The sequence below is a fragment of the Mus musculus genome, chromosome 4 (assembly GCF_000001635.26).
Source record: "Mus musculus strain C57BL/6J chromosome 4, GRCm38.p6 C57BL/6J".
In the NCBI taxonomy this organism is placed as follows: domain Eukaryota; kingdom Metazoa; phylum Chordata; class Mammalia; order Rodentia; family Muridae; genus Mus; species Mus musculus.
Genome location: NC_000070.6, coordinates 152,429,820 through 152,442,362, shown reverse-complemented (window position 1 = coordinate 152,442,362; position 12,543 = coordinate 152,429,820). Strand labels below are relative to the sequence as shown.

Genomic DNA, 12,543 nt, shown 5'->3' with positions numbered 1-12,543 from the left:
CTTGAATGGTGCCTCCTGACCCCTCTCTGTCATCTGCCATCAGCCTCCCCTTCTTGTGCAGGCTGCTTTTAAAGCTAGGGTTTATCTCTTTGTCTTCTGTCCTCATAACATTTTCACATCTCTTTGCTTCTGTAAGGACATTTGGATCGGCTTTGGTAAAGCTCCCAGCTTCAGAGTCCTCAAAAAGTTACCCAAGGTCACACACAGATTGGGGGGGGGGGGCAGTAAGAGCAGCTATGAGTAAACTCATGGGACCCAGACTTTGACCTTCAGCCAGATCCCTTGGTAGCCCTCTCAGTACTGGCTGGTGTAGGTGAGCGTCTGAAGCCAGCCTCCAGACTATGGCGAATGTCCTGCCTCTGCCTGTCCTCAGGTTGGTGGAGGGGGATCATGAACGTAAGTGCACCCAACCTATCTCCTATCTGCAGAGGGCATCAGGGACCTGCGGTATCCAGCCAGCTTTGCCTGGAGAGGGTTGTAAAGTTCTTGAGGTCCACTCAGCTCAGCACTGTCTGCCTCCTTCTGTGGTGTGGTACCTGCTGAACCCAGCACCAGCCTACCCAATAGTTGCGGCCTCATTAGATGCTGGCTACATCGGGATTGGCCGCTCCCGGGGTTAATTAGATGTTGTCCACATCGGGATTGGCTGCTCAGCAGGTGCAGTTGCTCCTGATTGGACAGCGACAGCTACAGAGCCGAGAGGGGGGCTCTGCCCGCAATTCTTGCAACCTGAAGGCAGAGCAGGGGCTGTGGGAAATCCCACCAAGCCCCTTCTTTCCCAGAGAAGTGGCAGAGGTGGTGAGCTGGGCTGCAGATCTACAGGATTTTTTTTTTGTTTTGTTTTTTTTTTTTTTTTGTTTTTTGTTTTTTTAAGATTTATTTATTTATTATATGTAAGTACACTGTAGTTGTCTTCAGATACACCAGAAGAGGGCATCAGATCTCATTACGGGTGGTTGTGAGCCACCATGTGGTTGCTGGGATTTGAACTTCGGACCTTCGGAAGAGCAGTCGGGTGCCCTTACCCACTGAGCCATCTCACCAACCCCCAGGATTTTTAAAAGACAAATTTCTCATGCGCTCTGAAGACCGATGCACCTGCCTAGTGGCCAATCCTGAGATAGCTGTGGGTCCGGAGTCGGGGCACTACTGGTTCCGAGGGACCTTGATCTCCAAACCAACACTTCTTGGTGTCCCTACGACCTGAACTCCCCTCTCCCAGGATTGTAGTTAATTCCCTTCCGACACCTTTAGGTGCTATGAGCGTCCCTGCTGGGCAAAGCAGAGATTGCACGCCAGAGAAAGCTACCACTGAACCTCAAACAGAGTCCCAACCCTGTCAAGGTCACAGCCCACAGCCACCTTCAGTGGCACGGGCTGCCCAGCTCCCACCCTTTCCAGTGGGCTGAGTTACAGTCTTTTGTTCATTCAATAACAATTGTCTATCAAGTGCCAGGCACTGCAGGAACACAGGACACACAGAACCAGCAGAGCTCTTGTGGAAAGAGAAAAGTGGGGTGACCTTTAGGAGGGTCAGTAGTGACAGGTTCTGGGGAGAAAGTCACACAGGAAAGGTCCAAGTGACGAGTGAACGTGGGGAGAGGGTTGGCGTTTAGTACAAGGTGTGCAGGGACAGCCAGAGTGAGGCTGGCATAGAGACAAGGCGGGGTACTTGGTACACCTCTGGAGTCAAAGGTCAGGGATCCACCGTTGGGTGAATTGCCTGGGTTGCTGTACAAAATGGGGGCCACCTGCTGGGTGAGGTTAGTCCCCCAGAGCAGGCAGGCCACTGGGAAGTGTCAGCTGGTATCTGGTTTTTGCTCTAGATAGAACCGAAGCTTCAGGAGAGATGTGACCACAGTAGTGGCAGACTGGAGCCATGGCCCAGGAGAAGCCCCTGGCTCCCTGTAGAAGAGGCTGCTGATGGGATAAAGATGGCCTCTGGTGACCAATTAGGAAACTGTTGTAAAGCCTGTAGAACAGGGAGGCACCCAGCAGTGGGTGGGGCTGGGGATGGAATGAGTCAAAAGACCCCCGGGAATTTGGACTAAGCACCTGAAAGACTAGCTGGACCTCTGGCCTTGCAAAAGACAGGGCCGCAGGTGGGACTGCTGAGAGCTCAGGATCTGACATGTGAGGCTGAAACAATGTGTCACTTTCTCATGGAGATCCCAGGAAATCTCAGTAGGTGCATAAAGGGGGTCATAGACCCGGCTGCAGGGTGGAGACAGGAACATCTGGTCCCAGGACAGGAACAGGGTTCAGAGAAAGCAAAGCAGAACCTGAGCAGCTCCCAGAGGACCTCTGAGGGAGGTCGGCGAGGTCCACACAGGCAGCCTAGAGACAGGAACTACACAGCCACGGGACAGAGAAGAGCCTATGAGCATCCCCCTTCAGCCAAGGGGATGAGGGCTGCATTGCTGTAAGACAGCATCAGACTTCAGCAAGAGTGGCTTTCACAGGGAGGCAAGAACTGGAGTCTGTCCGTGAGATCCTCCTCGGGAATGTTCCTGAAGGCAGAGCACTCTCTTGTCTCAGAGAGAACTCTGCTTTGACGTTCTTTCCCCGGTGGGTAGAATCGTAATCCATGTCAGGCTAAGATGTTGCTCAGTTGGCAGAAAGCTCAGAAGGCATGCACAGCACACGACCCTGAGTTTGACCCAGCGCCATGGTGCCACGCACCTGTAACATTGGGAGGTGGAAGCAGGAGGGTCAGAAATTTAAAGTCAGCCTGGGCTAACGAGACTCTGAAGCCAGCCTGGGCTAACAAGACTCTGAAGCTGGTGGCTCACAGCCAAACCTCCCAGGAGCCCCAGGAGAGAAGGCAGATGCCATGAGTGCAGAGGCTGCCAGTGCTGGCCTGGAGGAGTAGGCTCCTGGAGACATGTTTCCTTGGTGGTTGGATAGGAAGCTATGGGGCAGAGCTGGAAGGACCCTCTGGAAAGGAGCCAGGACGTTGTCCCCTGAGTGCAGGCTGTAGCCTGAAACATGCATAGCATACTTAAGTGACAGGCCAGAGAACATTCTCACCTCTCTTTGTCTCTGTTGCTACACTCCCATCCTGCAGAGCAGCCCATCCCGCAGCAAACCGAATAGGAAATGATTCAATAAAACTTTATTGACAACAGTTGTCAGCAGGCTGGATTTGGCCCTCCAGCTCCAGCTGGAGGTCAGGAACTGATGTCCTGCCCAGTGGCTTCCCAAATTGAGGTCCCTGCACCAGAGCATTAGTGATACCCAAGAATATCGGAAGTGCCGGTTCTCGGCCCCACCCACATCAAAGAATCAGAGACTCTCATTCATTCCGTCCCTCGAACCCCCTCTCAAGGTACACTGCTTGTCATTCTGTAATCCTGTCATTAATCATCCCTGCGGCCGTAGCTCCACTGCTGCTGGTGGTCTCAGCAAAAGCCAGAGCTAGAACAGTGTGTGGAGGGGCTAAGTCCTCTCTGCAATCTGAGTGAAGACCCCTGTCTCCCATCCTCCCCCCGTGGCTGTGGGACTGGCACTTTTATTTATATATCACCCTAGGATGGCTCATGGTGACCTCTGGGCTCCCAGCAAGCCTGTGCCTGGCCCTTGGCAGCACTCAGTATGTTGGCAGTGGTCTCCTCCCTCTGTCCCTTCCTCAGCCAGACACTGTTTCAGAGTGACGCCCTTACGTACGGCTCACACAGGCAGCCTCCAGAGCCTGCCTGCAGTAAGGCTAGGCCAGTGTTTTCTTCACGAGGGAAGTCATGGTGTCCAACTTTATAACAACTTCAGTGAGAAGGTAGGACTTTATGTGCCCGAGTCACCAGAGAGAGAGAGAGAAAGGGTGTGAGCAGTGATAAATTTTAAAGGAGAGACTGTCCTTGAGGTCCCCAGTGCCAGGTGACCAGCCACTCTCCAAGGAGAAACACTGCACAGGTCGAACTCCTGCCAGCTTGCCACCCAAAAGTGCAGTGTCCGTGGGGTCCTGCAGCCACATCTCCCTCTAGGACCTGTGAGCAGATTCCTGCATAGAACTGGGCAATGGCTGGTGCCTCAGAGCACCAGTGACCTGAAGGAATCGCGTTGTAAAAGACAAAGATGAGGGCTGAGGGGATGGCTCATTTGGTAAAGTGTCTGCTACCCAGGGACAAAAATTTGATCCCCAGATGCACATAAAGGGCCGGGTGCAAGACCAAGCATGGTGGTGCATGTGTGTGACCAAGTGTGGTGGTGCATGCATGTGACCAAGTGTGGTGGTGCATGCGTGTGACCAAGCGTGGTGGAACATGTGTTTAATTGCAGCCTTTGGGAGGCTGAGGCAGAGGCAGAGGGAGGTGGGTCTGTGAGTTCAAGACCAGTGTCAGCCAGGGTGACATCATGAGACCCTTTCTTTAAAAGGAATTAAAGAGAAACTAGGAGCAGCAGTGCATACCTATAATTTCAGTCCTGGAGAAACAGAGAGTTCTGGGGTGCGCTGGCCAGCCAGTGTGGCCCAGTCAGTAACTCCAGGTTCAGTGAGAGCCTCGGTCTCAAAAAAGTGTGACAGAGACCTGATTGCAGAGGACACCTCTGGCCTCCATGTGCATTCACACTTGTGCACACACATGTGCACACACACACACAAATGAGGACGGTGATTGGTGGGGAAAGTGGACACTGGGGGACTTCAGGGAGACGTCAGGATCACGTGATCACAGGTCAACAGCTTTTGCATAGTGGACCAAGAGACCTCAGTGTAAGCCATGCACCGGATACTGCAATGTTGAGGTCAAATCCCTAGCATCCCTCATCAACCTCGCCACTCACGATGGCTCCACACTGCTCTTGGCATCTGTCCCATTTCCAACAGGCACCCATGCAGGTGTTCACGCCTGTAACCCAGAGGAGACCGCATCAGGACCTCCACCAGGCAGTGCTGGCCAGGGTCGGCCAGTGGTCAAAGGAAATTTTGATTCTAAGAAAAAGGAAACATTGGCAAAATGGCTGTCTAGCTAAACATCACCCTCCAATTTCAGGGGGTCACCGCCAATCCCAAACCCCTTTGCCCATGAAAGTGGGGCTCTGCGAATATTTTTTTCTTTTCTTTTCTTTTTTTTTTTTTTTGTTTTGTTTTTTGAGACAGGGTTTCTCTGTATAGCCCTGGCTGTCCTGGAACTCACTTTGTAGACCAGGCTGGCCTCGAATTCAGAAATCCACCTGCCTCTGCCTCCCCAGTGCTGGGATTAAAGGCGTGCGCCAAAAAACAGACTTTCTGGAACTTGAACACAGAGAATCTGTAACAGCCAGACCCGCAGGCAGACAGGTCTGGAACTGCCCGGGGATCTGAAGGGGTCAGCTGGGTGAAAGGGGTTGGCAATGTTAAGACTCTGGAGGCTGTGAGGGGTGTGAGTGTGGCCGGTTAAGAGGAGAAGGTGGCCGTGTGTGTGGATGAAGGGGTCCGAGGAGAGCCAACAGGCAGAGCATAGGCCAGGAGGCAGTGCCAGGGGAGGGAAAAGGGAGCCACTTTACAAGGTGCCTTTAGAAGCAGATGCCTACCCTGCTAGGGGATCAGGAGAGCAGAGCTGAGAGGATCCGAAGCAGCTAGGACACAGACCAGGGCTCCGGGCGAAAGGCTGGTGACTCTGCTCAAGGCGGTGGGAGACTTTGATGGACAGATGGAAGGACCAATGGGGGAAGGGAGAGATCCCCACCACCATCACCCTCTGCTGCTATAGCAATGACCAGTAACTTAGTGGCTCCAGACAGCATGTTATCAGGGTATCTGTGGGCCAAGAGTTCAGAAGGCCCTGGCTAAGCACAGCTATGGGCCCTGTGAGCTGCTATGCAAGTACTGGCCAGGCCTGGGGCGGAGGGCTTCATGGGAAGACCCAACTAGTGAAGGGTCAGCTTCCAAGCCCCCAGGGTCATCTGAGAGAAGTTGCCTCTATTGACCTTTGGGCTAAGGCCTCAGTTCCTACAACCCGGATCTCTTCCACGTAGCAACCCACATCGTTAGAGCTGGAAAGGGAGGGGTCAGCCGGCAGGACAGAAATTACAGTCGATGTCATTCAGTGACACCCCATCTCCTTTGCCACATTAGGTCATAGTTAAGACACTGGATCCAGCCATGCTCGGGGGGTGCGGGGAGGACCCTGCACAAGGAGGGGGAATCCCAGGGGTCACTCAGGGTATCAAACAAAATCCCCTGAACGACAGGGCAACACGGGAAGCTGCTGTGTGGTGACACCAGGAGCAAGGTGTACAGATCAGGGGAAGACAAGTCCGCAGACCCTTCTGCCTCATGTGAGCAGTGGCATTGGGGTGTGCAGTGGAGAGATGGGATCTTCCTCAGTGGCCCGTTAGCGCCCACGGGGCAGTCAGTCTGTCTGAGGAAGGATGGGTGACTCAAACAGCCCAAACTTGCTCAGTCTCTTTTTTTAACCAGCACCCCTTGCCTTTGCATCTTCTCTCAGGATTCCCCCTCTGTGAAAAGGCACGCTGATCTGTCTGGATAAGTGTGGCCGGCCCCATGTATCCGGAATCAACCACGGGGTCCCCAGCTCGACTCTCCCTGCGGCAGACAGGCTCCCCCGGGATGATCTACAGGTAAGTCACCCAGGCCTCCTCTGAGGAGGAGTCCCTGAGGCAGCCACCTTCCCCTGGGGAAAGACTAAGGTCTCAATGGAGGGCTTAACAGGGTTGTGACGTACACAATGTCATCTGAGGCTACCTGAGCCCCTCAGCAGGGCCCAAGAGCAATGTTCTCGCTGTGCACATCACTACTCAGTGGTCTCTGGTATCCCACCCAGAGACCTCTGGGAGGCCGCTCTTAAGGAGCTCACAGGCATTTGGGGACTGGCACCTGCCCATTTTCCAAAGGCCAGCAACAGCCAGACTTACAGGGCAATCTTGATCGCCTTGTGTGGTCCAGCCTTTCTGAACAACAGGCCTCCTGTAGGGGGCGCTGGTGAGCCACTGGCTGCAGAGCCGGCAAAGGAAGCCCAAAGTAACATCACCATCGTGAAAGATGACGGCCGGATAGAACCCCAACAGCCTAGATATTCTGGGAATTCGGGCCTTTGTAGATAATGAGTGGACCCTGAACTATTGCAAGTGTCTTCGGAAAACCAGGGGAAAGAGGTGTCTGTCCTGGGAAGGACCCCGGAGTCTCAGGCTCTCCTGTCAGGGTGTGTTTTAGCGGCTGTTCTCAAGCATGTTGTAAACCATGATCTAAGGCTTATTAAAAATCCAGACGCGAGCTGGGGGTGGGGTTTAAAAACAGAAAACCCAGACCCTCACTCAGAGTCTACTGCGGGGAAGAAGCCTAGCCGGGACCAGAGCATGCAGGCAGGCTTCAGACCTCTGCTTCACTGGCCACTGGGTGGCGCTGCTGCAGAGCATTTGGTTGTACATCGGCTAGAGCTTAGTCAGCTTAGCCTGGAGCTGGGGATGGAGAAGCGTGGTGGGTGGGGGCTGCGGGATATCAGTGATGGATTCTGAGCTTGCACCTGCCTGTGGCTGATGCCAATTGCATACTGTCTTTTCTCCTCTTCTTCCCCCCTCTCTTTCCTCCATTGCTATCCGAAGTACTCGTTATGGGAGTCCCAAAAGACAGCTCCAGTTTTACAGGTAATAAGTCCTCTTCCTCCTCTTCCTCCTCCTCCTCCTCCTCCCCCCCTCCTCCTCCCCTTCCTCCTCCCCCTCCTCTTCCTCTTGTTCCTCCTCTTTCTTCTCCTGCTCCTCCTCCTCCTCTTCCTCCTCCTCACTCCTCCTGCTCCTCTTCTCTCTCCTCCTCCTCCTCTTTCTCCTCTTCCTCCTGCTCTTCCTCCTCTTCCTCCTCCTGCTGCTCCTCCTTCTGTTCCTCTTTCTCTTCCTCCTCCTCCTGCTCCTGCTCCTCCTCCTCCTTCTCCCAATCCAGAACACCAAAGGGCAAGGAATAGTGGGGAGGGCTGTGCCCATCCCGAGCAGGGCGGGATGCAGGCTGGTACAGTCTCCAGTCACAGACTCTACCCATGTCTCTCAGTGCTAACCACAGAGCCTGTGCAATGCCTGGTGAAGGTGTGCGGTCGGCCTAATGACGTGTGTCCATCTGCTGAAGTCTGCCTTGATTTGACCAAATGGGCTTAAGATATGTGTTCAGCTCTTAGCCAAATCTACCCATTAGAACCTCACTCGTTCGCTCCCCAGCTCGGCCTGGGGCTCAGTGGTAGAGCACTTGCCTAGTGTGCTCAAGGCTGTGAGTTTCACCTTCACCACCACAAGGTTATAAGAGAAAACAGGAAAAGTTTCAGTATGTGGGCTCTCTTGTGGCCGTGGGACTGTGGTTCCATTACCAGAGGGAAGGGTCTGTGCTGGGCCGATTGGTCCTTTCTGTCACCTGCAGATTTGGGTGAAGACGGGCTTACAACCTGTGGGGCCTTCGGGTGGTGCTTTGAAGCTCATGCCTTCATACGGTGTATGCAGTGCCTGTGTGGTTTGGGTCAAGGTGGGGAGGGGTAGCTCTCAGGCAGGTGTATTGGAAGCCATGCGGAGGTGTGGCATCAAGAAGCCCAGGCTCTCCTCAGCCCAGGCTGCCCCTCCCTCTAGACTAGCTCACACTCGTCTGTCCACAAAGGAAAGGACACATCCAGAAACACTTCCGGGCCCAAGAAGTAAGATGTCAGAGCTGCAGGCTAGCTGGCTTAGCCTGCCTCTGGGCTGTGATGGCCATCCCCACACCCTTAGCAACATGGCTGTGCCTGCTGCAGCATCTAACCCGTGAGGATAGAGGTCGCCGTCTAGATCTGTCGAGCACAGCCTAGAGGCGGTGCTGTGTTCTAATGTGCGGGGTCAGCACTGGACCTTTGCAGAGCTGTGTTCTTCTCGTGGCCTCAAGATCATGGCCGCGCCTGGGTTCGCAGGCTGACTTTTGCCACTGTCTCTGAGGCCTCGTTCCTCACAGGGGAGTCTGAGAGGTGAGGCTCTGGCTTGACCGCAGTGTTGATGGGATACAAACTTCTACCTGAGCTGGAGCTTGCAAACACGCGTGTGTCCATCTGTGTGGCATATGAGGAATGCATACTGTTTTTTTTTTCTGGTCGAAACTGAGTAATAAAACCAAACTCGCACTTGAACCCCATCCTCAAGAGAGCCTGTGGGCAAGGAAGGACAGAGCAGCAGGCTGAAAAGGTACCCGGTAAAGCGCAGGTGTACCTAAGCCTGCAGTGAGCTTCCCCTGGCGTTAGCTGACCCTCGGACCAGCCGACCACAGACAGCCCATCTGTCCTGTCCTTGGCCCTCGGACAAAGAGACCGTGGGTCCATCATGCACTTTGGATCTCCAGTAGAAGTTTCACAAAGCAGTTAGGTCAGACATCTGGTAGTGATCTCAAAGGACTGGCTCTTCATTCATTGAATAGACAAGGTGCCAGTCACTAGAAGCATCCACACCAACGTGGTGCTAAGCATGGCCATCACAGAGCTCCTGGCATTACTTAACACTGTCCCTTTGAAGGCAGAAGTGGTTACCAGTTGAACGACTCTTGGATCAATAAGGGAAGAAAATCCCTTGTATGACACACAGCCCCAAACCTGGCATCATCTGGAGATTGACATTTCTTTCCTGCTTGTGTCTGTGGGATCTCCTGGCTATGCGGGGGACCTATTTTGTCTCTGTACTGCAGATGGGTTCACGTGCTCTCCATCCTGGTCCTCTAGCAGGGCTTGCCTGCCCCTGGCACATTCTTCCATGGAGGAAGTGCCAGAGGAAAAAGAAGAGCTGTGCCCAGTTTCCTCCGGCCTACAGCTGGACTACAGCAGACCCTGATTGGCATTACTACTCAGGTTCCTATGTCCAGAGCAAGCAAGAGTCCTCCCTAGCACAGGAAAGTGCCTGGCACCACCAGTAGGGGGCACCACCATTAGGGGCGCCACTAGTAGGGGGTGCCACCAGTAGGGGGCACCCAAAGCCTCAGCAGATTAGTCGCTTTTACCCTTGCCTTTACCAGTTGCCTGACAAGAAGGAAGGGGCGGGGGAGTCCATTTTGTCATATGATTTGGGCATCAGGTTCATCGCAGCAGGAAAGCCTGCCAGTGGAAACAGTGTCCATTTTGGCAGCAGGAGGATGAGGCTGCTTGCTCCCGTCTGGATGGAAGCAGAGTGGGGGGCGCCAGGGCTGCAGTTTTCAGGCTGAGACCTTAGCTCGCAGGATGACGCCATCACCCACTCCAAGGTGGATAAATGACCTCCCACTTGCCTCATGTGCCTAAGAATGGAATGCTCCAGGCGTCGTTCTTAACTCAGGAACGTTGGCAGTCTGCATCAGCCATTACACGTGGAGGGTCCCAGGTACAGAGAGGCATAAAGGACTGCATACTACAGCCAACCCTGAACTTCTGTAACGCCATGGAAAACATCTGGAAAGCTGTTTTGCACTGAGGAGGTTTGTGGTTCCCCCTCCCAGCTGGTGTGGCTCAGGACCATTGACAGCTAGGATAAAAAAGCTGTCACAGTAAACAATTCAGATTTTTGTTACTGTAACCATATACCCGAAACAAGCTGTCTCGATTACTTTTCTGTTGCTGTGATAAAACAACATGACCAAGGCAACTTACAAAAGAAAATGTTAAATTTGAGCTTCAGACAATTAGAGTCCATAGCTAGGGCAGAGCAAAGGCGGGATCGCTGAGAGCTTACATCTTGGTCCACAATAGGCTAAAGACTTATTCTAAGGCTTCACCTCTCAAAACCCACCACACGTCATCTCTTCTAAGAAAAAACCCCTTGGAGACACCATCACAACAGGTTTGTCCTTTTGGGGGAGCATGCCAGCTCAGTCCTGGGGCCTCTCCAAGTGCTCACGTACCTTGGGTTGTGTTCAGGGTACTGACTGCCTGTCCCACAAGTTGGCAATTGCTATTTGTTCTTTTGTTTGAGAGGTGGGTCAGCCTGTACCCAAGACCCCACAGGCACTGGCATGTCTTCTGAGACAAGTGTTCCACCCACACTTTCTTGTCATCCAAAGGTAACATTTGTTTCCCCAGGGGTCGGTCACAACCCTGGACCCTCAGCATTTTGCCTTAGCCTGATGCTGGGCCTCACAGTGAACAACCTAAAGGCTTTATCTGAAGTTCGGTCAAGGGTGTGCTGTGAAGGAAGCCTACCAGAGGCAAGTGCATTGTGTGCCCAAACAGATTTCTAGAACCTTCCGTGCATAGGCAGCTGCGATCTGTACATATAGCCACATAGTGTGCACCCGCATGGAGGGGAAGGACATCTCTGTGTGCCTCTCCACTGTGGCAGTGGCCACATGCCACAGGTGCCCTCGCTGTCCACTGCAGACACAGCGTGGAATGGGGTGGACAAGCCGTGTGAGCCGTGTGCCTGGCATTCAAATAAAGAACAGCCCAGCCAGCTCTTTCCTACCTGTGGCTCAGAAGACCCAGGCCTCTGACACAAAGGCAGCAAAGGGGAGACCATGGGAGGGGGCAGGACCCCCACCTCTCGCCGCACCCCAACCATCCTCCAGGACGTCGGCATTGCCAGGCTGTAGCGTGGCACTGCACTTCCCGAGCTTTTAGGAGAAAGGTACTCGTGAATAATTTAGCCTCTGCCACAGGATGAAAACTCCCTAATAGACGCTAATGGACTTGCAGCCTCCAACGCCGCCGACCCTGTGGGGCTCTCTCATTCACCAATTGCTTCTGACGTTCTCCAGTGACACTCCCTAATGAAGAACGCCACTGCGTGTGTGCGCCTCTTCCTTAGCTCCCTAACCAGGCTGTGGCCTTTTTAACAAGCAGCCACCCAGGGAAGCAGGTGAGTCGGACGGACGGACGCAGGAGTAGATGCAGCAGTCACTGTCTTGCAGGTGATGTCTAGACACAGGCATCCCCGGGAACTTAAACCGTAGAGCTGGGGTGGTGTCTGGGAACGCGTCCGGCTGATCAGAAATTAGACCATCCACAATTTATCAAAGCAGACAGCCTCAAAGATCCCACCCGGGGTGTACTTGAGGTAACTGTAGTGGGTGGAGGCGGGTGGGAGGGCTCCCACCTGGCCGCTCCCACCATCCTTTGTTCCGGCAATTGATTGATCCTGCTTGCGCCCACCCTGTGCAGCCCTGGCCTGGCTGTCTTCCTGTCCCACCATCTAGCTCATGCCTCGCTGGCTGGCGTTACCCTCGATTGAGAATCAGCATTCGTGACTTGGGCTGGCCATGCTGTCCGCAAGGTTTCTTGCTGTCTGAGAAGTCTGTCTAGGAAGCCCATGCCTGCAGGAGCCAGGGTTGCTATTCAGGTCTCGGTTTGCTGACGGTTCTTGAGCAAAATGACTGCTCAAGATGTGTGCTCCAGGGATGCTGCGTGTGTGTGTGTGTGTGTGTGTGTGTGTGTGTGTGTGTGTGTGCAAGTGTGCAATGAGTTACTTAGCCTCGCCCTGGGTTTGGTGACCACTTCCCTGTGTTTCTGCTCCTGAAGCTTCCGGCTGGTTGGTCTCCTGGCTCTGGACACGTGTTGCCATTTAGTAGAGAGACAGGGCTTCTTTCTCAGCCTGCCCCACCCCCAACCCCACCCCACTCCACCCCGTGTCGTCGGGCTTCAGTGGCTCCAGGTA

General features: G+C 53.8%; 1 protein-coding gene across 13 annotated transcripts in view; it reads left to right on the top strand.

The window, feature by feature from the left end:
- Positions 1-12,543, top strand: part of Kcnab2 (potassium voltage-gated channel, shaker-related subfamily, beta member 2) — an 86,806-nt gene that overhangs the window by 35,187 nt on the left and 39,076 nt on the right. For 9 of the 13 annotated variants that reach the window (NM_010598.4, NM_001355173.1, XM_030253266.1 and 6 more), the window contains 2 exons: positions 6,426-6,558; positions 7,540-7,581. In NM_010598.4, the coding sequence (NP_034728.2) occupies positions 6,482-6,558; positions 7,540-7,581 (119 nt within the window). In that variant the 5' untranslated portion in view covers positions 6,426-6,481. The remainder of the gene's footprint in view (positions 1-6,425; positions 6,559-7,539; positions 7,582-12,543) is intronic. The other 4 variants (NM_001252654.2, XM_006538586.4, XM_006538587.4 and 1 more) reach the window with 1 other exon arrangement.